The 25,230-nt window shown below is 37.7% G+C and overlaps 1 protein-coding gene across 3 annotated transcripts in view; it reads left to right on the top strand.

Moving 5' to 3' along the window:
• IFT88 (intraflagellar transport 88) overlaps positions 1-25,230 on the top strand; it is a 134,196-nt gene that overhangs the window by 81,416 nt on the left and 27,550 nt on the right. For all 3 annotated transcript variants that reach the window (XR_006889139.1, XR_006889140.1, XM_046664788.1), the window contains exons 21-23: positions 6,141-6,193; positions 7,831-7,896; positions 12,134-12,240. Coding sequence is in view for 1 of the 3 variants with exons in the window: in XM_046664788.1 (XP_046520744.1) it covers positions 6,141-6,193; positions 7,831-7,896; positions 12,134-12,240 (226 nt within the window). In the remaining 2 variants the exon portion in view is untranslated. The remainder of the gene's footprint in view (positions 1-6,140; positions 6,194-7,830; positions 7,897-12,133; positions 12,241-25,230) is intronic.

The following is a 25,230-nucleotide window of genomic DNA, read 5'->3' as shown; positions in this document are numbered from 1 at the left end:
TAACAGAATACTAGCAAACCAAATTCAGCAGCATGTTAAAAGGATTACCAAGTGGGATTTATTCCCAGAATGCAAGGCTGGTTTGACATGTGAGTATCAATCAATATAACATGCCACATTCAATATTGTTAAATACATACAATATTGTTAAACTGTCCATACTACCCAGAGAAATTAAAGACAACACAAATAAATAGACATCCCATGTTCATAGATGGGAAGACAATATTGTTAAAATGTCCATACTACCCAAAGAAATCTACAAATTCAATGTGATCCCTATCTAAGTCCTATGGGCATTTTGCAGAAATAGAAAAACCCACCCTAATATTTGTATGAAATCTCAAGGGACCCCAAATAGCCAAAACAATTCAAAGAGGAAGAAAGTTGGAGGGCTCACACTTCCTGATTTCAAAATTTGCTACAAAACTACAGTAATCAAAACACTATGGAACTGGTATAAAGACAAACATAGAGACCAATGGAATACAATCTAGAACTCAAAGATAAGCCCTCATGTATGTGGTAAATTGATTTTCAGCAAAGGTTCCAAGACCATTTGATGGGGAAAGGACAGTCTTTTCAGCAAAAGGTGCTTGGAAAACTGGATATCCACATGCAAAAGAATGAAGTTGGACCCTTACCTTATACCATATACAAATATTAATTCAAAATGGATCAAAGACCTAATTGTAAGATGTAAAACTATAAAACTTTTAGAAGAAAACATGGGGGGAGACCTTCATTACATTGGATTTGACAGTGCTTTCTTGGATATGACACCAAAAGCACAAGCAATAAAAGAAAAAAGTGGATAAATTAGAGTTCATAAAAATTTAAAGCTTTTGGGCATGAAAGAACTCTATCAACAGAATGAAAAGACAATCCACAGAATGGGAAAAATATTTACAAATCATATATCTGATAAGGGGTTAATATCCAGAATAAATAAAGAACTTCTGCAACTCAACAACAATAAAGAGAATTTGAAAAATGGGCAAAGGATTTGAATAGACGTGTCTCCAAAGGAATGATCAATAAGCCCATGGAAATATGCTCAATATCATTAGTCATTAGGGAAATACAATTCAAAACCACAATTAGATACCACTTCACACCTTTTAGGATAGCTGTTATATTATATTAAAACAAAATAACAAAGTGGTGATTGAGTACATGGAGAAATTGTAACCCTTGTGCATTGCTGGGAGGAATGTAAAGTGATATTTTACAGAAAACCATTTGGTGTTTCCTCAGAAAGCTAGACTTAGGATTACCATACGATCCAGTAGTAGTACTCCTACGTATATATCCAAAGGAATTGAAAGCTGAGACTCGAACAGGTCTTTGTACGTGCATGTTCATAGCAGCATTGTTCACGACAGCCAGAAGATGGAAACAACCCAAGTGCCTATCACTGATGAGTGGATAAGCCAAATGTGGTTATATACGTGCTGTGGAATATTATTCAGCCATGAAAAGGAATGACGGTGTGACACAGGCCACAACGTAGAAAGACCTTGAAAACATTATGCTAAATGAAGGAGGCCAGACACAGAAGGACAAAATATATGATTCACTTATATGAAAAGTCCAGAATGGGCAAATTCAAAGGGACAGGTAGTATATTAGAGGTTACTAGGGTCTAGGGGCTGGGGGGAGTGAAGAGTTATTGTTTAATGGTTGTGGGATTTCTGTTTGGCTTGATGAAAAAGTTTTGAAATAGGTAACAGTGATGACTGCACAACATTGTGAATGTAATTAGTGCCACTGAATTGTATAGCTAAAAATGGTGAAAATGGCAAATTTTTTGTTGTATCTATTTTAACCATAATTTTAAAAAATCAATAATGTAACACACCAAAAGCCTTTCAATTATACACTTTAAATAGGTAAATTGTATGTTTTCTTTATTTACATGAATATTTCTTTATTTACATTATATCTCGATAAAGCTGTTAAAAAAAGCATGCATGCTATATGGTGTCATTCATTAAAGTTCACAGTCAGGCTAAATCGGCAGTGTTCGAAGTCAGGAAGTAGTTGCCTTTGTAGATGAAGGAGGTGATGTTGGAAGAGAGCGTGCTGGAGGCTCCTGGGGTTGGCAATGTTCCGTTTCTTGAACTGCAGGGTAGCTACACGAGTGTTCACTTTATGACAATTTGTTGAGCTGTATAGTTATGTTTTGTGTACTTTTCCATACATATTATACTTCACAATAAAAGATTTAAAAATTAAAGGAAAAAGACAATATGAACAAAGAAAAGCAGCTGCCCCACCCCGAGGGGAGCCATTTGGAAAAATAGGATGAGGGGCATTTTAATTGTCATGATGATGGGGAAGCACTATGAGCATCAGGGGGGCAGCCACCAAGGATGGGAAGCGTTCAGGAATGTGTAGAGGACATGTACAGTGAATTGTGTCACCCAAAATGCCAATAGTACCTTCCACCAAATGCTGCATTAGGACACTGTAATAGTATGATTTCATTACTGAGATTTAATCTTAAAATTCTAAAGTCTTTTCTCTGGGGCTGTTTGGTGTATTCAGGGAAGCAGTTTTTGGTCTGCCTCAGGAGTACCAACCTGGCTGCTGCCGTTTCTGGTAGCTGGAAGGGGCTGGGGCCAAGGATCTTGTTGTTCCAGAAGCAGACTCTCTATTTCGTTCTTCAGTTTTCATTCCAGTACCTCGAACCAGCCTGAGCGCCTGAGCAGCTGCCAAGGGTGCACAGAGTAGGGGCCCAGCTGCTCCTCAGTTGGATTCCCAGTCTGTCTTCCTTTGTGTGGTTCTGTGCCTTACTCGCTCCGTGCTCATTGCTGGGGATGCAGATTCTTGGCGTTTCTGGTGATTTTCAGGAAGATCTGTGTGCTTCTCTTCAGTCTGCCCTTTGTGAGCACTTGAGTCTCACCTTTCTTTGCCCTGCTCAAGTCAGTTTCCATTTCCTTCCTTCATCATCCATCATTTGTATGTTGTTTTATATGGTTTGAGTTTTATCTGAGATGGAGTTTATCTGTCCCATTCCTTTTGGTTTTGGGGGGTTAATTTCCAGAAAAGACATTGTGAGGTAAGGGGTCTTTACTCTACCATTTTAAAACCAGAAATCATGACTTTCTAGTGCTTACTTATTCCACATATGGAGATAACAATTCTTCCCTGTGGTAATTTTCAAACCACATCCTTCATTGCTTTCTGGAAGTGTGAAATAAGGGATTTATAACGGGATATTACCCTAGTAAATCCTGTTGGGAGAATAACCTTAGACATAGCTCTTAACCTTGCCTGGGTTTGTTTCCTTCTCCATTAAGTTGAATGGGTAGAAGGAATTGCTACTTGAGGCCACTTCTATTTCTAAAATTCCGTAATTCTATAACTTAAATAGTTGCAGATTTACAATACTTAAAACTTTTAGTACAGTTCTGTATTCGTTATACTGTGCTAGGCAATTTATAAGCAATTTGCTGGAATTTTTTGTTGTTGCATTATTTTAAATCACTGTATCTTAAATGTGCTCTCTGTAAAATAGTATTTTTCTTTATTGTGAGAATTTAGGAGAGAAGTAGGCATTCCATCAAGAAATAAATTTAGTTTATTATTTCTAAACTATATTCTGTTGGTAAAACAGAAATGAAAGAGACAATCCAAAACAATTAGCCTTGTTTATTTACTTTGATGTAGAACTTTCTTGTCCTATATTAATAATGCCTAGGCTCTCTCCAGTTACTGAAAGTAACAATAGGGACATGGCAGTTTAATTCTTTAATAAAATACATTTATCTCATGTCCTAAATTGTTCCTTCATTACATTTATTATACATGGAAGTTTATCAACTGTTATAATGCATAAAATCTTTTTATGATCATACAGATCACATCAATGCCCAGTTATCTGTGCTAATGAAGTAAGCAGTGTCACAGATAATGTGTAGTTATTATCAACTAGAATTAATAACCCAGAATGTCACCTGACCCTTTGTTAACATTGAGTCACTGAGCTCTGTTCTTCCTCTCTTCACTGGGCTACGTTAGTGATTGAAAAGACCATAAGGATGCATGCACACTACTTAACCAACTACTCTAGTAGCTATTTATTGAATTTCCCAATAGGTGGCATTCATGAATAAGGCTTTCTTGAAGAAAAAAAAAGTGGTTTTAATAATTAATGTTTATTGTTTACATGTTATTTAATTCTCACAACAATCCTCTGAAGTGGACACTATTATTATCCCCATTTTATAGAGGAGGAAACAGAGGCATAAGTTTAAGTAATTTATGAGGTTCACAGAATTAATAGGTTGGCAAACTAAAAATTATAATCCTGGGGCCAGCCTGGTGGCGCAGCGGTTAAATTCTCACGTTCCGCTTTGGTGGCCCAGGGTTTGCTGGTTCAGATCCCGGGTGCGGACTTAGCACTGCTTGGCAAGCCATGTTGTGGCAGGCGTCCCACATATAATGTAGAGGAAGATGGGCATGGAGGTTAGCTCAGGGCCAGTCTTCCTCAGCAAAAAGAGGAGGATTGTCAGCAGATGTTAGCTCAGGATGAATCTTACTCAAAAAAAAGAAATTACAATCCCAACCTTGAAGGAAATAATCAAGATGTGTATTTGAATACACCAAGGAAGGGGAATTAAAAATGAATAGTCATCCAGTAGGTATCAGGCATCATGCCAGGTCCTGAGTATACAAAGACTATCCTGCTCTCGGGAATTTATAGTTTAATAAGGCCTTCGGAAACATAAATAATAATACAGTATAGTAAATGCAGTGCTAAAGAGATTGAGAGTGTTAGGAGAGTACAGAGAACAGTCTGGTCCAGCCTGGCAAGGTGGAGTGTCAAGAGGTTGGAGTGAGCCTCCTAGTAGAAGTGATGGTGCCTGCAAAGACCAGGAGTCTAGAAAATGTAGTGAATGCAGGGAGCTCCGTGCTCCTGTTTGGATTTGCCATGGCGTGAACTGTTAGGCAGAGCATGGTGAAGACAACTTGGAGAGGCAGAAAATGACTGCAGTGGTTGAGCTGGATTAGGATCTTAGATTTATCATGTAGTTGAGGGAGAGGCGATGGGTTTTAAGGAGAAAACTAATATGGTTAGATATGTATTTTATTTAGATCACAGTGGCTGGCTGTGTAGGCGGTGGATTGGAGGTTAAGTAACTTGCCCAAGTAGCAGGGCTGGAATTTAAATCCAGGTCCGTCTGATTCCAAAGCTGGTAAGTTTGCCATCTAACTGAGTAGGAACCAAGGCTATCTGTCTTTGAAGCCATCAGGTGAATTGAAAGGAGATTCTAAAAGGAAGTGAAAAGAGTGTTAAATTATTTCCTAGTCTTATTTCTTCAAATCTTATTTTTCTTAGATTTTTTTTTTTGAGGAAGATTAGCCCTGAGTTAACTGCTGCCAATCCTCTTCTTTTTGCTGAGGAAGCCTGGCCCTCTGCTAACATCCGTGCCCATATTCCTCCACTTTATATGTGGGACGCCTACCACAGCATGGCGTGCCAAGTGGTGCCATGTCTGCACCCGGAATCCAAACTGGCGAACCCCGGGCTGCCGAAGCGGAACGTGCAAAGTTAACCACTGCACCACCAGGCCGACCCCCTTTCTTAGATATTTTTAACAGTAGTCTTTAGAAGTCTTGGTTGTGGTTATTTAGATAAGAAATTCATGTCTTTTTAGGGGGAAAAAAAGGGGGAGGAATAGAATTCTTTTTTACTCCCTCTTTAGCTGAAGCCTAATTGTTCAAACACAAGGTCAGAAATTGCCTCCTGGGACTAAATTTGCAAGCCTGAGCCTAAATTTCTAAGCTATGGATACTAAGCCTAAGTATAAGACTATGGCAAAAGTAATGATAATGTTTAAAATAGAATGCAGTGGTCTTCAACCAAAAGAGTTTAAGTGTTTGTCATAAGAACATCTAAATAAAGGCGTGAACTAGATTGAAGGACTCTTAAATTTAAATTTCCTAATATAAATATGGCAGGTAGTAATGAAGGAAATTGTATATGTGCTATTTACAGTAATAAAGATGATCTAATCAAAGGTCAAAAAGTAATTGAAAGACAGTACAGATACATAGCTTTATAAAACTGTTTGACTATCAGGGTTTTTTTTGTTTCATCTCTAATTTCATATAATTTATTTCCTTTATAGGCCTACGCAAGTTAAATGGCAGCTGATGGTAGCTAGTTGTTTTAGAAGAAGTGGTAAATGCTTTAATTTTATTCGTTTTTTAGTATGTTGTGCTTCTTTCTGTCTTTTAGATAATTATGCATATGTGTTTCAATTGCATATTTGTTTATTAAAACATTAACTTTTTATAACTACACATTTGAAGCATTGTATGAAAAACATAATAGTTACTACATACAGAAAATAATTATGCTTACAAAGTAGGTCTTAATTGTGTATTTCAATACCACTGTTAAAAACAGATTCATTTTCACATTTAGTCATTTTCATAAGTTAGCCACAGAAGAATGGCCATTCTGTACACATTGGTTTATATTTCTATTTTCTGCTCACCTAATTCTAAATGTTCTTCCATGCTCTGCCAAATTCATGGGACTACCTCAGACCTGACAAGCCTGTGGAAGCCCAGAACTGGAGCAACTGGGACTATTTTTTTTATACCGAATGTCATTAGATATCTTCGTTTGTGTTTTCAATAGCTGCTTTTATTACATCCTGTACTGCTGACACTTGTCCTAAGTATAGAGATGTTAATAGTTTTGGACTGTGAAATGAATGATACTGTTCAAATATCAGAGATAAAGCAGGGAGATAAATGTTAACAAATTTGTTATCCTTCTTGTACAGCATATAAATGATCCAGGAAAAGAAATTCTTCCATCTAAAGGAAACACAAATTGTGAAAGTGTTAACAGTATGTTCCCACGCAGTTTTATAGGTTTCTTTACCTCTGTGAGCTCCTTCAGAATGGCATCAGAATACATACTCAGTGTAGTCCTCACTTCAGGGGTTGATTTCCTACTGGATATGCAGCATAATTGTACCATAGACATTTTATTTACATCAGTGTGAGTTCTGAATTGCCTCTGTTTATTTCAATGTCATATATAAAGTGTACATATATATACAAGATATTCTGAATAATTTAAAGACATAAACCTTCTTGAGTTATTGAAGGGCAGGTTAGACGAGAAGCTAACATTTATTGAGAACCTGCTATGTGCTAGATGCTTCCTATCTTTATTTCATTTAATTCTCACAGCAACTCTTAGAGGGTTAGCATAGCCATCCCTCTTGTACAGTAAGACCCAAAGAGATTCATAACTTGTTTACTGAGATTTTAGCAAAGATCTTTGAACCAAACTTCATTTTTCTTATTCTGTGCTGGTATGTGAAGCTAAATTATTTTATTACAAAAGAAAACACTTTAAACTTTCTTAATGTTTCAAAATGAAAACTACAAAAAAGTTATTTTTTATCTGTTCCAATTAAGTGAATGACATTCAAATTAATATTAGTCTATCACTTAAATAATTTTTAAATTTGTCAGTTCATCTGAAATAACATTAAGTTTTAGGAAATTGAACCGATCTTAATTTTTTGCTGCTACCATATTTATTTTAAGAAGTGGAGCTAAGTTTCAACCATCACCCCTTTTCTTCTGCTCTAACCTCTTTTCAAATTTATTTTATCTGTACATTTTCTTCCGGAAGTTGTATTAAGAATGATTATATATGCTTGTGGCAAACATGAAAATCTTCCTATTAAACCAATTAAATCGTACCAGTATTTTGGATTAAAATTAATATTTTGCTGAATCTTATTATTCTATAATCTGCTAGTGTGTTTTTTTTTTCTTTTTTACTTATAGGTAACTACCAAAAAGCATTAGATACTTACAAAGATATTCACAGAAAATTTCCAGAAAATGTTGAATGTAAGTGAGATTACATTTTGTAACTTTGATGGTATAGACTCTCACATTTTATGTCCTAATATATAATGATTACCCCTGCTACAGTAATTGCATACATAGATACCAACCTATAATTTGTGGTACATATGTTTATTTTTTTATATTTTTTTGCTGAGGAAGATTTGCCCTGAGCTAACAGCTGTGTCAGTCTTCCTCTCTTTAGTATGTAGGATGCCACCACAGCATGGCTTGATGAGTGGTATGGGTCCACGCCTTGGATCCAAACCTGTGAACCTGGGCCACCAAAGCAGAGTGCACTGAACTTAACCACTATGCCCCCGGGCTGGCCCAAGAAAAGACATTTTAAACTATATTTAGTATACAACTTTTTGAGGTTGAAAAAATACTTTTCGAGTTTATGAAAATAGAATACTAGTAATCTTTCTGATACTGATAGCAAATGAATTTTGATGTTACTTTAATTTTAAAACAGTATATTGATATGTTACTTATTTCCCTTTTGTAAAGTTAACTTGGTAGAAAATATTCAATTATTCCCCATCTTCTTGTACAATGAATTTGATGCAATTTAAAGTTATAATATACAGCATTATGGCAATAACCACAATAGAATCAGAATGAAGAAAAATACAAAATAACTATATTCATATGTCGCATATTCCCACTAAACTATATATTTGGCCCTGAATAGCCTTGTGGCTAAAGAAAAGAGATAAAGTACAATCCATTGTATAATCTTTACTATTTATGAAGAAATAAAAAGCAATTCCAGGGGCCAGCCCCGTGGCAGAGTGGTTGTGTTCGTGCGCTCTGCTGGGGGTTTCCTGGATGCTGACATGGCACCGCTCATTAGGCCATGCTGAGGTGACATTCCACATGCCACAGCTAGAAGGACCCACAACTAAAAATATACAACTATGTACCAGGGGCTTTGGGGAGAAAAAGGAAAAATAAAATCTTTAAAAAACAAAAATCCTTGGGAAGAAGAAAAATTTTTCCAACTTTTAATTCATTCATGTTGAGACACTGAGAGACATGGTAGGTAAGGTTGTTAAAAAATATAGTAGCTACTTGCTTTAAAACATCCCTACAGCAAATAAAATAACATTCGAAAAGACTGTTTTTAATCTTGTCCGTCAGTGACAATGAACACAGAGCAACACATTTGAATTCAGTAAAAATAATCTTTTTCTGAGCCAAGTTTTCCAGTGGCCCAGCCTGATCCAGGGTTAGAGGGGTGCTGCACGGTCCTGATCCCAGGGTTAGAGGGGTGCTGCACGGTCCTGGTCCAGGGGTTAGAGGGGTGCTGCATGGTCCTGATCCCGGGGTTAGAAGGGTGCTGCATGGTCCTGATCCAGGGGTTAGAGGGGTGCTGCACGGTCCTGGCCCAGTGGTTAGAGGGGTGCTGCACGGTCCTGGTCCAGGGGTTAGAGGGGTGCTGCACAGTCCTGATCCAGGGGTTAGAGGGGTGCTGCATGGTCCTTATCCAGGGGTTAGAGGGGTGCTGCACGGTCCTGGTCCAGGGGTTAGAGGGGTGCTGCATGGTCCTGATCCCGGGGTTAGAGGGGTGCTGCACGGTCCTGGTCCAGGGGTTAGAGGGGTGCTGCACGGTCCTTCATTGGTATTTTCTCAGTTTGGCTTTTGTGGAAGCCCAACAGCAGGTAGCCCCGAGTTATGGCCTTAGGTAGTGGCTTAGGAGCAAGGAGTTTCCTCATGCGGATTAGAGGTAGATCCGTTAGTTTACAGCAGTAGTTTCCAAAGGCCAGTCAGGCAGGGAACAGGCTACTTGGAAACTGCTTGTAAAACTTTTTAAAAGTACATATTTTGGGGGCCAGCCCTGTGGCTGAATGGTTAAGTTCGTGCACTCCACTTCAGCTGCCCAGGGTTTTGCTGGTTCGGACCCTGGGCGCGGACATGGCACTGCTCGTCAGGCCATGCTGAGCTGGCATCCCATATAGCACAGCCAGAAGGACCTGCGATGAGAATATACACCTATGTAGTCAGGGGGCTTTTGGGAGAAAGAAAACAAAAAAAGAAGATTGGCAACAGATGTTAGCTCAGGTGCCAATCTTTAAAAAAAAAAAAAACGATTCATTTCACTGAATGCAATTTTTTTTAAAAGTACGTATTTCTAGCCCTACCTACAGAGAATCTCATTTAGGTTTGCAGTTCCCCCAGATGCCTAACTTTTTGCATTTCCTATTTCTTTTTTAAAAGCTTTTTATGTGATTCTTAATCTTGGTCACATTAGGGAACTGGTACTTTAGAGGTTAAATGAGAGACGGCAGTAATATGTCTCTTTGCAAAAGAAGCAACTCAGATGTCTGCTAGGCAAAAGTTTCTCGGCATCGGCACCATTGACATTTGGGATTGATAATTCTGCATTGTGGGAGGCCATCCTGTGCATAAAATGTTTTAGCAGCAGCCTTGGCCTCCACCCACTAGATGCAGGGAGCATACCGCTCCTCACTTATGAAAAGTCCTCAGACATTGCCAAATGCCCCCTGGGGGCCAGAATTACTGCCAGTTGAAACTACTGCAGTAGCCATATCTCCTCTGCATGGGACCAGGAAAGGGAATATTTCCAAGCGAGGCCAAATTTCCTTCTTTATTTAAAGAGAATTTTTCTCTAAAAATCCACGCCACAAGGAAGGTCTAAGATGACTTTGGCCTGGATAATTTTCACAATGAGTGTAATCAATAGTCTACATTAACTACAATAGTCCCCCTTTATCTGTGGGGGATATGTTCCAAGATCCCCAGTGGATGCCTGAGACAATGGATAGTACTGAACCCTATATAGACTATATTTTTTCCTATACATACATACCTATAATAAAGTTTAATTTATAAATTAGGCACAGTAACAGATTAACAACAATAACTAATAATAAAATAGAACAATTATAACAATATACTCTGGTAAAACTTACCATAGATCTTAACCTCAGTGTACAATTTTTTTCTTTCCTTGTTAAGTTGAGAACTTTCACCTTTCTACTTGAAGGAAGCACTTTATGGCTTCTCTTTGGCATATCTGAATTGCCAGCATCACTACTCTTGCACTTTGGGGCCATTATTAAGTAAAGTAAGGGTGACTTGAATACAAGCACTGTGATACCGTGACAGTCGATCTGGTAACTGAGACAGTTACTAAATGACTGCCGGGTGGGGAGCGTGTACAGCGTGGATCACTGGACAGAGGGATGATTCACGTCTCAAGTTGGATGGAGTAGGATGGCGCGAGATTTCATCACACTACTCAGAATAGTGTGCGATTTAAAACTTATGAATTGTTTATTTCTGGAATTTTCCATTTAATAATTTTTGACCACAGTTGACTATGGGTAACTGAAACCGTGGAAAGTGAAACTGTGGATAAAAGGGGACTACTCTACAGTCATGGAAAAAACGTTTGCACCTGTGGAATGTCTGGTTTTGAGCAGAGTAGTTTTCTGGCAAACCCAACAGGATACTTTAGTCTTAAAATATATTCTTCATTTATCAAACATCGATCTGCACTGTCCAGTTACAGATGACATGCTAAATTTCAGAGGACATCTATGAAAAAAATGATTTTTATTTTACATTAAATATTCCTAAGCCACTCTTTCTAAGGATGGGTATATAAGAGAAATAGTTTTGTATTATTTGTAGAAGATATAAATTGCCTTCTTATTATGAATTATTAAGACAGATGTATACATAGGCAATTTATATAGTAATGTGTGACATTTTAAATTATTTTAGTACTGTTACTTTTGCAGTACATTAATGGTCATGAATTGGTCATTAATTTACAAATTCTTATAGAGCAGCTGCTGTGTTGGTACACAGCACTGTTCCAGCACTACGGATGTAGCAGAAAACAAAACAGACAAAACCCTCGGTCTCACAAAGCTTGAATTCCAGTGGGAAGAGAAAGACAATAAACAAATATATAATATGTCGGTAGTCATAAGTGCTGTAAAGGAAAAGCAGTTAAGGAGATAAAGAATATGGGAAGGGCTCTGATTGTAGATGGTGTGGTCTCACCTGAGGGCAGGGCAGGTGGAGCCCCTTTCAAGGAAGTCAGTTCCCCCAGGGCAGAGAATACAAAATATAGTTATTTTTCAAGAGAGAAACACTGTTTGTGAGCATCACTCCTACCTGTGTCTCAAAAGACTGAGTTTATAGATTTGTTGTACTTTCAACACTGCGCATAAATACTTTTCTAAGTATTTTTTTCACAATTTAGGTCTGCGTTTCTTGGTTCGTCTCTGCACAGATATTGGATTAAAAGAAGTTCAAGAATATGCAACAAAACTCAAGAGATTGGAAAAAATGAAAGAAATAAGGGAACAGGTATCTTATATGGGCCGAAAACTGCTGTCTGTTATTTTCCAAAACGTCAGCCTTCTGTAGTTCAACTGAGTGATGTTGGGGGTTTCTATCAGTAAAGGAAAGTTGAAATTTTTTTCTGCTCTGGCATAAAAGGAAGAATAACTAAAATCCTAGCTTTAGGACAAAAGTCTGTCAAAAACAAGTTCTCAGTCGGAGGAAGCACAATGGATTCTGTATAGTCTGTAGTGGATAGTTACTAATAGACAAACAATTGTAACTTTCCACAATACAAAATAACTTAGAGATTAACTTATAGACTTGATTTTAATTGGAGAGTCCTGTGGCCCATGGAACCTAAGAAGCAATTACTTGTATATAACAACAGTACTTTTTTCTTTAAGCTGTTTCAGTATACAGTAGAGCTTGGCTATGGGAATACTATTAATATACTTGGAGGCATTTTAAGTATGTTTCTGTGTTCCGTGCAGTATGTAGAATAACAATGTTCTTATTTTTACTTCTTTAAAAGAATAATTCTCTTAACTTTGAACCTAGAATATTTAGAAATTAAACATGATTTTTGAGTTTCTGCCTTTCATAGAAAGAAAATATATTCTTTAAGCTTAGGCTTTTTCAAGAATTTAATTATCTTGGATAATTAAATCTAAATTCCATATTTCTTTTCAAAATGTGGTTATCTTGCTTTTGCTTTGAAGATGTGATCTGATTTTGTTTTTCAAAGTATCAGTTATAAAAGGATTATGAATATAACATAGATATTTACTTTCAAAATTCTTAAAATGTCAAGTTGGTATTTAAATACCACGCTAGGGCATGTAGTTAAAACCTACTGTGAAGACCAGTTTAATATCATGTACCAATTGCTAATTAAATTAGATAACCTGTGTGAAAGCTTTGTAAAATGTAAACTAGTATAAATGGAAGTTTAAATTATCATAAGTGTCATCATAATCACTATTAAATTTGTTTCATTAAGAAGAATCAAAAAGAAGTATATGTTTCTAACTAAGAACATTCTTTGGAACTCAAAATTAGTTATGTAAAGTTACCTAGTATAGAACCATGGATGCACGTGGAAAGAGTTAAATTCTTAAGACTTCATAAGTTTAAGCATCAGTAGTTTGAGTTAATTATACTGAACAAAATGAATACAGATTATGGATCATGCATAATATACTGCTTGCAACTTATAACCCTAAACAGAAAAATTGGTATATGCATTACTGTCTCTGATTTGGTAGACTTCCAGGGTTGACCCCTTTTAAACAATAAGTAGTGGCCTTCTGATTCCCTGGGAATTTCCTTGCAGCTAGTTCACAAGGGATCTTAACTCAAGCTTTAGGACACATTGAGTCCAAGGAATTCCTGGAAAATGAACTTGAGGGTTAAAGACTAAAATAGTCCCCCTTAAAAGACATTCAGAATTACTTTTACGCACTTTTCTTATAGTTTACTGTTTAATTTTCCCATTTACTAAGTTGTATCTTAGTTGAACCATTACAGATATCGTTCTCTCCTTTTGGTCTTTACAGGGCTTCGCTTTTACATTTGCTTCCTCTCTCCTTTTGAATTTTGCTCTCCTTATCCTCTTTTCTTTATTAAATTCTCTCTATATATGGTTAAACTCTTTTTTTTCCATCTGACTACTATGGACTAATATTCATATGGAATAATGAATTTAACTATTATAAATGAATATATGAATGTCATTGATTACTTTTCCTTTCTAATCACTAGTCAGTCTTTTAATTCCTCTTCCATTAAAATATTTATATATTCATCAAGATAGTCAACTTTTGTCTCTTTCTCTCATAGACCTTGCTTTTAATCCTTATGTGGTACTCACCACAGTAACTCCCTGATGGCTTAGGTTAGATATACTTTAGGAAGCTCATATGAATTACCATTGATGTGTTTAGATTATCCAATGTTTATCTCACCTCTTTACCCAAGTTATTAATGTCTCACTGTGCTTGAGCAGTGCCTCTTTTGGTAATATTTTATCACTGCTTTCATTGTACTCTGTATAAAACCCACTGTCATTTAGATATCTTTTCTTATTTTAGGTTCTCCCTAATATCTTTCCCTCAAACATTGTTATTCCTTAATCTTTCTTTTTTTCTTCTTCTCCCCAAAACCCCCCAGTACATAGTTGTATATTCTAGTTGTAGGTCCGTCTGGTTCTTCTATGTGGGATGCTGCCTCAGCATTGCTGGTGGTCCCATGTCTGCGCCCAGGATCTCACCAGTGAACCCCTGGGCCGTAGAAGCAGAGCGAGCAGACTCAACCAGTTGGCCATGGGGCTGGCGCCCTTAATCTTTCTTTAGATTTACAGTCATAGCATTTTCTTTCCAATTCAATTTCCAATTGAAATTCATTTCTCTATTACTCTTCAGTACTCCGCATTAAATCTTACATCAAAGAAACATTTTCTTGATGTTTTCTCACTTATGTTTTGCTTGTAAACACAAAGTGGAGGGGAAAAGTTAGTGGAAAAGAAAGATCTTAAGAAGAAGAAAAGACGCTTAAAGAGAAAGAATTCTAATATATCTGGGAGCTAACTTCTCAGTTAATTGTTGCATCTCCCATTTCAGTTTGTCTGTCTTAGATTGTAAAGCCATGAGGCAGGGCATTCTGTTTTCTGGCTTGTGTAGTGCCTAAAACACTATTAGTTATGAAACAAAATATAATTAATAAACTTCTGAATAAAGGATGCTCTCCTTTTCTAAATTTGAACTTAAAACTTCTTACTTTTTCTGTATGTTTCTTGTTTAGAATCTGTCCCAATGAAAAAACTTAACATTTTTCCTACGTAAGTAGAATTTCTCATAAAATCATTAACGCCTGCATAATACCGTGTTGTACAGATGTGTATATTTCTTTAAACATTTCCAAATTGTTAGACAGTCATGTTTCTTTTTTATAGTTGGTAACTTTCTATGATCTAATTTGCAGGTGTTTCTTTCTAAAGCTCTATTGACCTCTATGATTATTTGTAGGAGAGCTCTTCCATATTGCTGACTTGAGACATTTTGTGAAGTAGCCATGTTATTGAAACGAGGGCTATTTATAGAGAATCACATCCAGCCTTTACCTGGAGCTATTAGAAAGAATACAAAATCGACCCCCAGTCTTTATGTCTTCCTTTCCCCTGAAAGTGCTGATAATTGCAGAAGTTTGACAGCAGGAAGGAAAAGGAGAAATAAAGAGCCTGGATAACCTGTTCCTGAATGATGTTGACAGTCTTCATGTTTCTGGTTACAGTTTTCCAATTAATTCTACTTTATTACATCTGCTTAATTGGACATTAATAATTATAACAGCTAACATTTATTGATTGCATGGTAAGTGCAGGCACTATTCTAAGCACTTTACACAAATTAACTAATTTAATCATTGCAAGAATCCTGTGGTCTTGGATATGGTTTTATTATTACTCTTTTTTACAGATGAGAAAACTGAGTCCCATAGTTGCTAAGTAACTTTCTGCAAGTCACACAGCTATTGGGAGAAGACCTAGGATTCAGATCCAGGCAGGCTGGCTCCCAAGTCCAGGCTCCTGACTACTGTGCTTATGAATACTACCTTATGAACAGTAGAGAAAGAAGATGATGCAATTAATAATTACCTGTTGATGTATATTCCTTACTTACTCTGCATCCAGAAAACTTGGTAACTCATACCATGAATTAGGTTAAGATGGACCTTGCCGTCAGCTCAGCATGATTCGATTAGGAGTTATGGTGTCAGAAGAGTGCTATTCAAGTGTGGCTTGTCGCCCAGTGGAGCCTCAGAATCACCTGGTGCTTCTTAGACTTACACTCCAGACCTGCACAAACCCTCCCCTAGTGTTAAAATCTCTGGGTATGGAGTCCAAGAACCTTTGTGTTTGTTATTTTAAACAAATCCTCTAGGTAATTTTTATATTCACTAACTTTGAGAAGAACTCGAGTTTATGCTCCCGAAGAGTCACCTTGCAAATGATTAAATACCAGCTCAGGATATGGGATCTGATTTAAGTTGGGGGTGGGGGGTGGGGGAGTAGACGTAAAATGAATCAGGCCATGGATTTTTAAAAATTGTTTAAAAATTTAAAAGGACTTGTGTAGACCTAAGAAAGATAAATTAATTCAGGTTTATGTGGGTCAGGATAATGTATCTCCCTGAGCCCCTAACTCCTATTTTAAGATATTAGAACTGGAAGTTTATTTATGTGGACAGATTTTTCAGAGAAACTCTTTCTGGAGCTATTGTGGGAAAAAATACTGTTCTCCCCTTTGTGCTCAGGGGACCTATATTCCTGAGTAATTAGAAAACTTTGCAGGAGCCGGCCCCATGGCTGAGTGGTTAAGTTCACGTGCTCCACTTGCGTGGCCCAGGGTTGGGTGTGGACATGGCACTGCTCATTAGGCCATGTTCAGGTGGCATCCCACATAGCACAACTAGAAGGACCCACAACTAAAATACATAACTATGTACTGGGGGAATTTGGGGTGAAAAAGCAGGGAAAAAAAAAGAAAACTTTGCACATTGTGTATTTATTAGTGCCAGCAGTAAGCAGTTCCAGGTACAGGGCTCTTGGCCAGGCAAGAAAGAGTCACTCTGCCATGTCTGGACACTATGAGCCCCGGAGCAGCGTGAGTTAGTCCCTGGGTGGCACTGTGAGCCCCTTAGCAAAGGTGTTTTTTAAGAGATATTTTGCATTTCTGCTTCACTGAACACAAAAAACATTAGCTGCAAGGAATTCTGTCAAACTTGATAGTATGGCTGGAAAAGAGCAAAATGGGAAGAGCAGGAATTGCAGACTGAGTATTTTAAATATGAAGAGGAAGAGAAAAATACTAGCCAAAATACCAAAGATGATTAGAGGACAAAAGGAAACTATTAGGAGGTAAAAGAAAATGGATAAATAATTTGCAAAAAATAGAAAGTTTTAGTTGCTAGTCCCAAAATAGAAGTATATTAGTAATTCACACCATTTTTAAAATCGAATTTCTAAATTTTCAAAATACTCAAATAAAGAATGCTGTCCCAGAGGGAAGGGGTGGAGCAAAATGGCAGGGTGAACTGACCTGGGATTCTCTCCCCTCCAAAATACAACAAAAGATTGGAAGAACTGAATTTCAGAGAATAAACATAATGCCAGCTCGTTAGAGACCTACAATACCAAGAAGGCGGAGATCATAAACTTTGCTCACACCCTCAGAGGCGCTGGAACAGTAGGAGAGAACATCGCTCACTCCCCTAGAGTCTGCGATCGCTGCGGCGTGGGTCGGCAAGGAGTGGGGGAGGGGCCGCGTGACCGGGGGATCATCCAGGACTCCTGCCGCTGATTCAGTGAAGACCCACTGACAGGGGGGAAAGCTTCCATCCATGGGGACCCCATAAATCAAGGCCTTGGGAAACCAGAGATCAGAACTGATCTGAACCCAGAGCAGAGCGTGTGAGTAACAGCCCCTCCCCCCGGGCAAAGCCAGTGGGCGCAGCCATCTTGCCCCAAGGTGGAGAGCTCATAACACGCGCCTCTCGACCCCCATCTAGTGGTGACAGGCTGTAACTGCAACTGAATTCTACCACCATGAGAAAAAACCGCTCCTCTACCATCCAGCAATTTATAAAAGCCCCAGACCAGAAGGAAAACAATAAAAACATAGAATTAAGTCCTGAGGACTTGGAATTAGGTAAACTAAGTGATAATGAGTTCAGCTATAATCAAAAAACTCAATGAGGTAGAGAGAAAGATAGAGAAACAAGCCGAGTTCTGGAGTTACTTCACAAAAGAGATTGAAATCATAAAGAAAAATCAAACAGAATTACTTGAGATGAAAAACACAATGGACCAGATAAAACAGAATACGGATTCCCTGAATACCCGTGTAGACAACATAGAGGAGAAAATTAGCATAATCGAAGATAGACAGGCTGAATGGCGCCAGACAGAGGAAGAAAGAGAACTAAGAATTAAAAAAAATGAGGAAAATCTCCGAGAGATCATGGATTCAATGAGGAGTAAGAACATAAGGATCATAGGAATTCCCGAGAATATGGAAAAGGAAAATGGAGCAGAAAGCGTGCTTAACGAAATTATTGAAGAGAACTTCCCAAATCTAGGGATCGACGGAAAAATGTGTGTAGAGGAGGGTTTTAGATCTCCTAGATTTGTCAATGTAAAAAGAGCTACCCCAAGGCACATAGTAGTAAAGTTGGCAAAAAGGAATAAGGAAAGAATACTCAGGGAAGTAAGGAAAAAAAAGAGAATAACCTATAAAGGAGCCCCTATCAGACTGTCAGCGGATTTCTCTACAGAAACCCTACAAGCTAGGAGAGAATGGAGTGACATATTCAAAGCTTTAAAGGATAAAAATCTTCAGCCAAGAATACTCTATCCAGCAAGAATTTCCTTCAGATATGAGGGAGAAATTAAATCTTTTCCAGACAAACAAAAGTTTAGGGAATTTGTAACTAAAAGCTCTCCACTACAAGAAATCCTCAAGAAGGCTCTCATACCTGAAAAAAGGAAAAAGGGAGAAAGGGGACACAATCCACAGACTAGGGAGACTGATGGATAGAACCAGAACAGGATAGCAAATTTTCAATTATAGCATTAGGGTAAAGGTAAGGAAACTACCAAAACAAGGACGATCTTAGCACTCTAACTACCAATTAATAAGATGAGTTGGAATGAAAAATGAAAATAATTATTTAGGAGGGGAAGAGCAAAGGGTCTAAATCAGTATTGGTCAAGTAAGTAAGAGACCACCAGAGAATAGACTATATTATACATGAGATTCTAAATACAAACTTCAAGGTAGACACTAAAATAAAGTACAGAACAGAGTCACAAATCATAAATAAGGAAAAATCTAAGAAACCCAGCATAAGAAATTGCAGTATTAAATGGGTAGTCTAAAGCAAACAGGAAAAGAAACGCAGGAAAACAAGATAATGAGCGACAGATTGACAGCACTAAGTCCACATGCATCAATAATCACTCTCAATGTGAATGGATTGAACTCTCCAATAAAAAGACACAGAGTGGCAAAATGGATTAAAGAACAAGATCCAACAATTTGTTGCCTCCAGGAAACACACCTCAGCCCCAAGGACAAACACAGATTCAGGGTGAAGGGGTGGAGGACAATACTTCAAGCAAATAGCAAGGAAAAAAAGGCAGGTGTTGCAATTCTCATATCAGACCAAGTGGATTTCAAAATAAGACAGGTAAAGAGAGACACAGAGGGACAATATATAATGATCAAAGGGACACTTCATCAAGAAGAAATAACGCTTATAAATATCTATGCACCCAACACAGGAGCACCAAGATTCATAAAGCAACTATTAATAGACCTAAAGGAAGATGTTAAAAACAACACAATAATAGTAGGGGACCTCAACACCCCACTCACATCAATGGACAGATCATCCAGACAGAAAATCAACAAGGAAATAGTGGAGCTAAATGAAAAACTAAAACAATTGGACTTAATAGACATATATAGATCACTTCACCCTGAAAGAGCTGAATACACATTCTTCTCAAGTGCACATGGAACATTCTCTAGGATAGACCATATGTTGGGAAACAAGGCAAGCCTCTACAAATTTAAAAAAATTGAAAGAATAACAAGCATCTTCTCAGATGATAGTGCTATAAGGCTAGAAATTAATTACAAGAAAAAAGCTGAGAAAGGCACAAAGATGTGGAGACTAAACAACACACTATGGAACAAGCAATGGATCATTGAAGAAATTAAAGAAGAAATAAAAAAATACCTGGAAACAAATGAAAATGATAGCATGCCATACCAACTCATATGGGATACAGCAAAAGCTGTATTAAGAGGAAAATTCATCGCAATACAGGCACATCTTAACAAACAAGAAAAATCCCAAATAAGCAACCTTAAAGCACACCTAACTGAACTAGAGAAAGAAGAACAAAGTCAGCAGAAGGAGAGAAATAATAAAAATCAGAGCAGAAATAAATACTGTTGAAACAAAAAAGGCAGTAGAAAGGATCAATGAGACAAAGAGCTGGTTTTTTGAGAAGATAAATAAAATTGACAAACCACTAGCCAGACTTACAAAGAAAAAAAGGGAGAAAGCTCAAATAAACAAAATCAGAAATGAGCGAGGAGAAATAACAACAGACTCTGCAGAAATACAACAGATTATAAGAGAATACTACCAAAAACTATATGCCAACAGAATGGATAACCTAGAGGAAATGGATAAATTCTTGGACTCCTACAATCTCCCAAAACTCACTCAAGAAGAGGCAGACAATTTGAACAGACCAATCACAAGGAAAGAGATTGAAACGGCAATCAAAAACATCCCAAAGAATAAAACCCCAGGACCAGATGGCTTTCCTGGGGAATTCTACCAAACTTTCAGAGAGGATTTAATACCTATCCTTTTCAAGCTATTCCAAAAAATTAGGGAAGATGGAACACTTCCTAACACATTCTATGAGGCCAACATCACGCTGATACCAAAACCTGACAAGGACACCACGAAAAAAGAGAACTACAGGCCAATATCACTGATGAACATAGATGCAAAAATTCTAAACAAAATTTTGGCAACCAGAATTCAGCAATTCATCAAAAGAATCATACATCATGATCAGGTGGGATTCATACCAGGGACACAGGGATGGTTCAACATCCGCAAATCAATCAACGTGATACACCACATCAACAAACTGAGGAATAAAAACCACATGATCATCTCAATAGATGCAGAGAAGGCATTTGACAAGATCCAACAGCCATTTATGATAAAAACTCTGAACAAAATGGGCATAGAAGGAAACTACCTCAACATAATAAAGGCCATATACGACAAACCCATAGCCAACATCATACTCAATGGGCAAAAACTGAATGCCATCCCCCTGAAAACAGGAATGAGACAAGGATGCCCTCTATCCCCACTCTTATTTAACATAGTACCGGAGGTCCTGGCCAGAGCAATCAGGCAAGAAAAAGGAATAAAAGGAATCCAAATAGGGAGGGAAGAAGTGAAACTCTCTATGTTTGCAGATGACATGATCTTATATATAGAAAACCCCACAGAATCCATTGGAAAACTTTTAGAAGTAATCAACAACTACAGCAAAGTTGCAGGGTATAAAATCAATTTGCATAAATCAGTAGCATTTCTATACTCCAGTAATGAACCAACAGAAAAAGAACTCAAGAATACAATACCATTCACAATCGCAACAAAAAGAATAAAATACCTTGGGGTAAATTTAACCAAGGAAGTGAAGGACCTATATAATGAAAATTACAAGGCCTTTCTGAGAGAATTGGATGACGACATAAGGAGATGGAAAGACATTCCATGTACATGGATTGGAAGAATAAACATAATTAAAATGTCCGTTCTACCTAAAGCAATCTACAGATTCAACACCATCCCAATCAGAATCCCAATGACATTCTTTACAGAATTAGAACAAAGAATCCTAAAATTCATATGGGGCAAGAAAAGACCCCAAATCTCTAAAGCAATCCTGAGAAAAAAGAACAAAACGGGAGGCATCACAATCCCTGACTTCAAAACGTACTACAAAGCTACAGTAATCAAAACAGCATGGTACTGGTACAAAAGCAGGTGCACAGATCAATGGAACAGAATTGAAAGCCCAGAAATAAAACCACACATCTATGGACAGCTTATCTTTGACAAAGGAGCTGAGGGCATACAATGGAGAAAAGAAAGTCTTTTCAACAAATGGTGATGGGAAAACTGGAAAGCCACATATAAAAGAATGAAAATTGACCATTCTTTTTCACCATTCACCGAAATAAACTCAAAATGGATCAAAGACCTAAAGGTGAGACCTGAAACCATAAGGCTTCTGGAAGAAAACGTAGGCAGTACACTCTTTGACATCAGTACTAAAAGGATCTTTTCAGACACCATGCCTTCTCAGACGAAGGGAAACAATAGAAAGAATAAACAAATGGGACTTCATCAGATTAAAGAGCTTCTTCAAGGCAAATGAAAACAGGATTGAAACAAAAAAACAATCCACTAACTGGGAAAAAATATTTGCAAGTCATATATCTGACAAAGGCTTAATATCCATAATATATAAAGAACTCTCGCAACTCAACAACAAAACATCAAACAACCCAATCAAAAAATGGGCTGGAGACATGAACAGATATTTCTCCAAAGAAGATATATTGATGGCCAATAGGCACATGAAAAGATGCTCATCATCGCTGATCATCAGGGAAATGCAAATCAAAACTACACTAAGATATCACCTTACACCCGTTAGAATGACAAAAATATCTAAGACTAATAGTAACAAATGTTGGAGAGGTTGCGGAGAAAAAGGAACCCTCATACACTGCTGGTGGGAATGCAAACTGGTGCAGCCACTATGGAAAACAGTATGGAGATTCCTCAAAAAATTAAAAATAGAACTACCATACGATCCAGCCATCCCACTACTGTTTATCCAAAGAGCTTGAAGTCAGCAATTCCAAAAGTCCTATGCACCCCAATGTTTATTGCAGCACTGTTTACAGTAGCCAAGACGTGGAAGCAACCTAAGTGCCCATCAACAGATGAATGGATAAAGAAGATGTGGTACATATATACAATGGAATACTACTCAGCTGCAAAACAGAACAAAATCATTCCATTTGCAATAACATGGATGGACCTTGAGAGAATTATGTTAAGTGAAATAAGCCAGCGAGAGAAGGACAATCTGTGTATGACTCCACTCATATGAGGAATTTAAAATTATGGACTAAGAACAGTTTAGTGGACACCAGGGGAAAGGTGGGGTGGGGGGTGGGCACAAAGGGTGAGATGGTGCACCTACAACATGACTGACAAACATTAATGTACAACTGAAATTTCACAAGATTGTAACCTATCAATAACTCAATTAAAAAAAAAAGAATGCTGTCCCAATATTTGCTGTTTTTCCCCCAAAGAAATCAACACTTTCAAGAAATGCTTTCTTTTGTCCAAATTGACAAACTCTCATGTGACATTCAAAACTAATATAAAATGTGGTTGATACTTATCGCCAAATTTCCAATTATTGCCAAAAAACAAAGAAAATGAGTATGCAACCTAGTTGAGCAGAAACCATTTCTTTAAAGGAGACTCAGTATTAAAGCCTCATAAAGGCAGAAGTTTAAAATTGTACAGAAAATAATGCCAAATTTTAAAAGTTCATATATGTAATGAAAACTGTAAGAATGTCTTGCACATTTTATGCACTATCGCATTTACAAAGTTCAACAAAAATGCAAAAGAGACTATCTTTGTAACAAATTTGTGTTGATCTGAGTATTGATTACATTTTGCAAGATTACCAAATCCCTTGTTGTGTTAAAACCCATCGATATCAGTGCTTTCGTGCATTGCCTTGTGTTAGTTTCTTAGTTCATCCATTCAGGAAGCATTTATTACGATCTGCTGTGCATCGTGGAAGACACAGTGATGTGTAAGAGTTGGCCAGTGCTCAAGGTGCTCAACGTGGGAGAGTAAGATGAACATAAATTACTCTGCCACACGGCACAGAGAGAAAACCTTGCGTGTGAGGAAAACATCCAGAGCTATGGCGGCTGGAAGGTGGAGGGGTTCAGCTCAAGATGCGGGCGTCAGAGGCAGTTCCTGAGGAGCTGGTGTTCGGAGCAGGTGTGACTGGATGCTTGGCGTTTGGTGTGCAGAGGCAGAAGTATGAGCAGAGGTCTGAGGGCGGGAAATGGCAGCCACGTTCATGGATTCTTTGGAGTGGAAGCCACAAAGAAATGTCTTAAATTCTGTTTTCTCTTGAGTTCAGAGCCAGTTTTCTTAAGAATTCTTAACCAGGCAACAGGTAACTGCTCCTTGTTCTGTTTGACAAAAATCTAATTCTTGTGGAATCAAGGCGCGGTATGGTGGACAGAGCCCTGGCTTTTCTCCTGACTTGACCGTGGGTCAGCTCTGTGACCTGGGCGGACGCTTCTCCTTTCTGGAGCTTGTCCTCATTAGCTGTAAAGTCAGGGTAGTGTTCTTGATCAGTGCTTCTCAAACTGTCTGTGGTGAAGGTATTTTTTTTTCTCAGTCTGTCACTGACATTTCTAGGAAAATGGTCATGTGCTTAGATGTAAGAAATCTCAAATCGCTGTGAAGGTTTGTAAGCTCTTGCCCTTGAGTTCTGCGTTCACCTCGTCCAGGGCAGGTGGCTGTTGGTGGGCTGGAGTGTTTGCAGACCACACCTTGAGGAGAACTGTTGTAGGTGATCTATAAGGATGCACCAGCTTTCAAAGGCTCTGAGTTTACTCCAGTTCCGAAAGAGGAGTATATGACACCTATGGTCGTGTGTGCGTAGAGAGGAGTAGGTAAAGGGAAAAAATGGTTCTCACTCCCACACTTACTTATTTGTTTCATTATTTTATTTGTATCTCCTTTGCTCTTCTATGTCCCTTCTTCTCTCATTTTTTTTTCCAAAATGGGAATGGCATCATTTTTTTCAAAATAGAAATGCCATCTTTTTTGATATTATTAAAAAATGTTCTTTTAAAAATTCAGGTAGATTACATTTATAAGTAATATTTTAATTCAAATAAAAATATATAAACAAAAAAGTGATAATGATCCATCCATCCCATCATTTTGAGATCACTATTAGCATTTTGGTATCTATCTTCCTAGGCATTTTTACAAATATATAGAAACATATATTACTACAAGTATTTTTTTTTATTAAGATTATGATAGATTACAGCCTTGTGAGATTTCAGTTGTACATTATTGTTAGTCTTGTTGTGGGTACACCACTTCCCCCTTTGTGCCCTCCCCCCACCCCCCCTTTTCCCTGGTAACCACCGATCAGATCTCCTTGTCAATATGTTATCTTTCACCTATGAGTGGGGTCATATATAGTTCATCTTTCTCTGTCTGGCTTGTTTCGCTTAGCATAATACCCTCGAGGTTTATCCATGTTGCTGCGAATGGACC

This window comes from Equus quagga, chromosome 6 (genome assembly GCF_021613505.1).
Source record: "Equus quagga isolate Etosha38 chromosome 6, UCLA_HA_Equagga_1.0, whole genome shotgun sequence".
Classification (NCBI taxonomy): Eukaryota; Metazoa; Chordata; class Mammalia; order Perissodactyla; family Equidae; genus Equus; species Equus quagga.
Note: the sequence above shows the minus strand (reverse complement) of the source record. Positions and strands in the feature narration are given on the sequence as shown.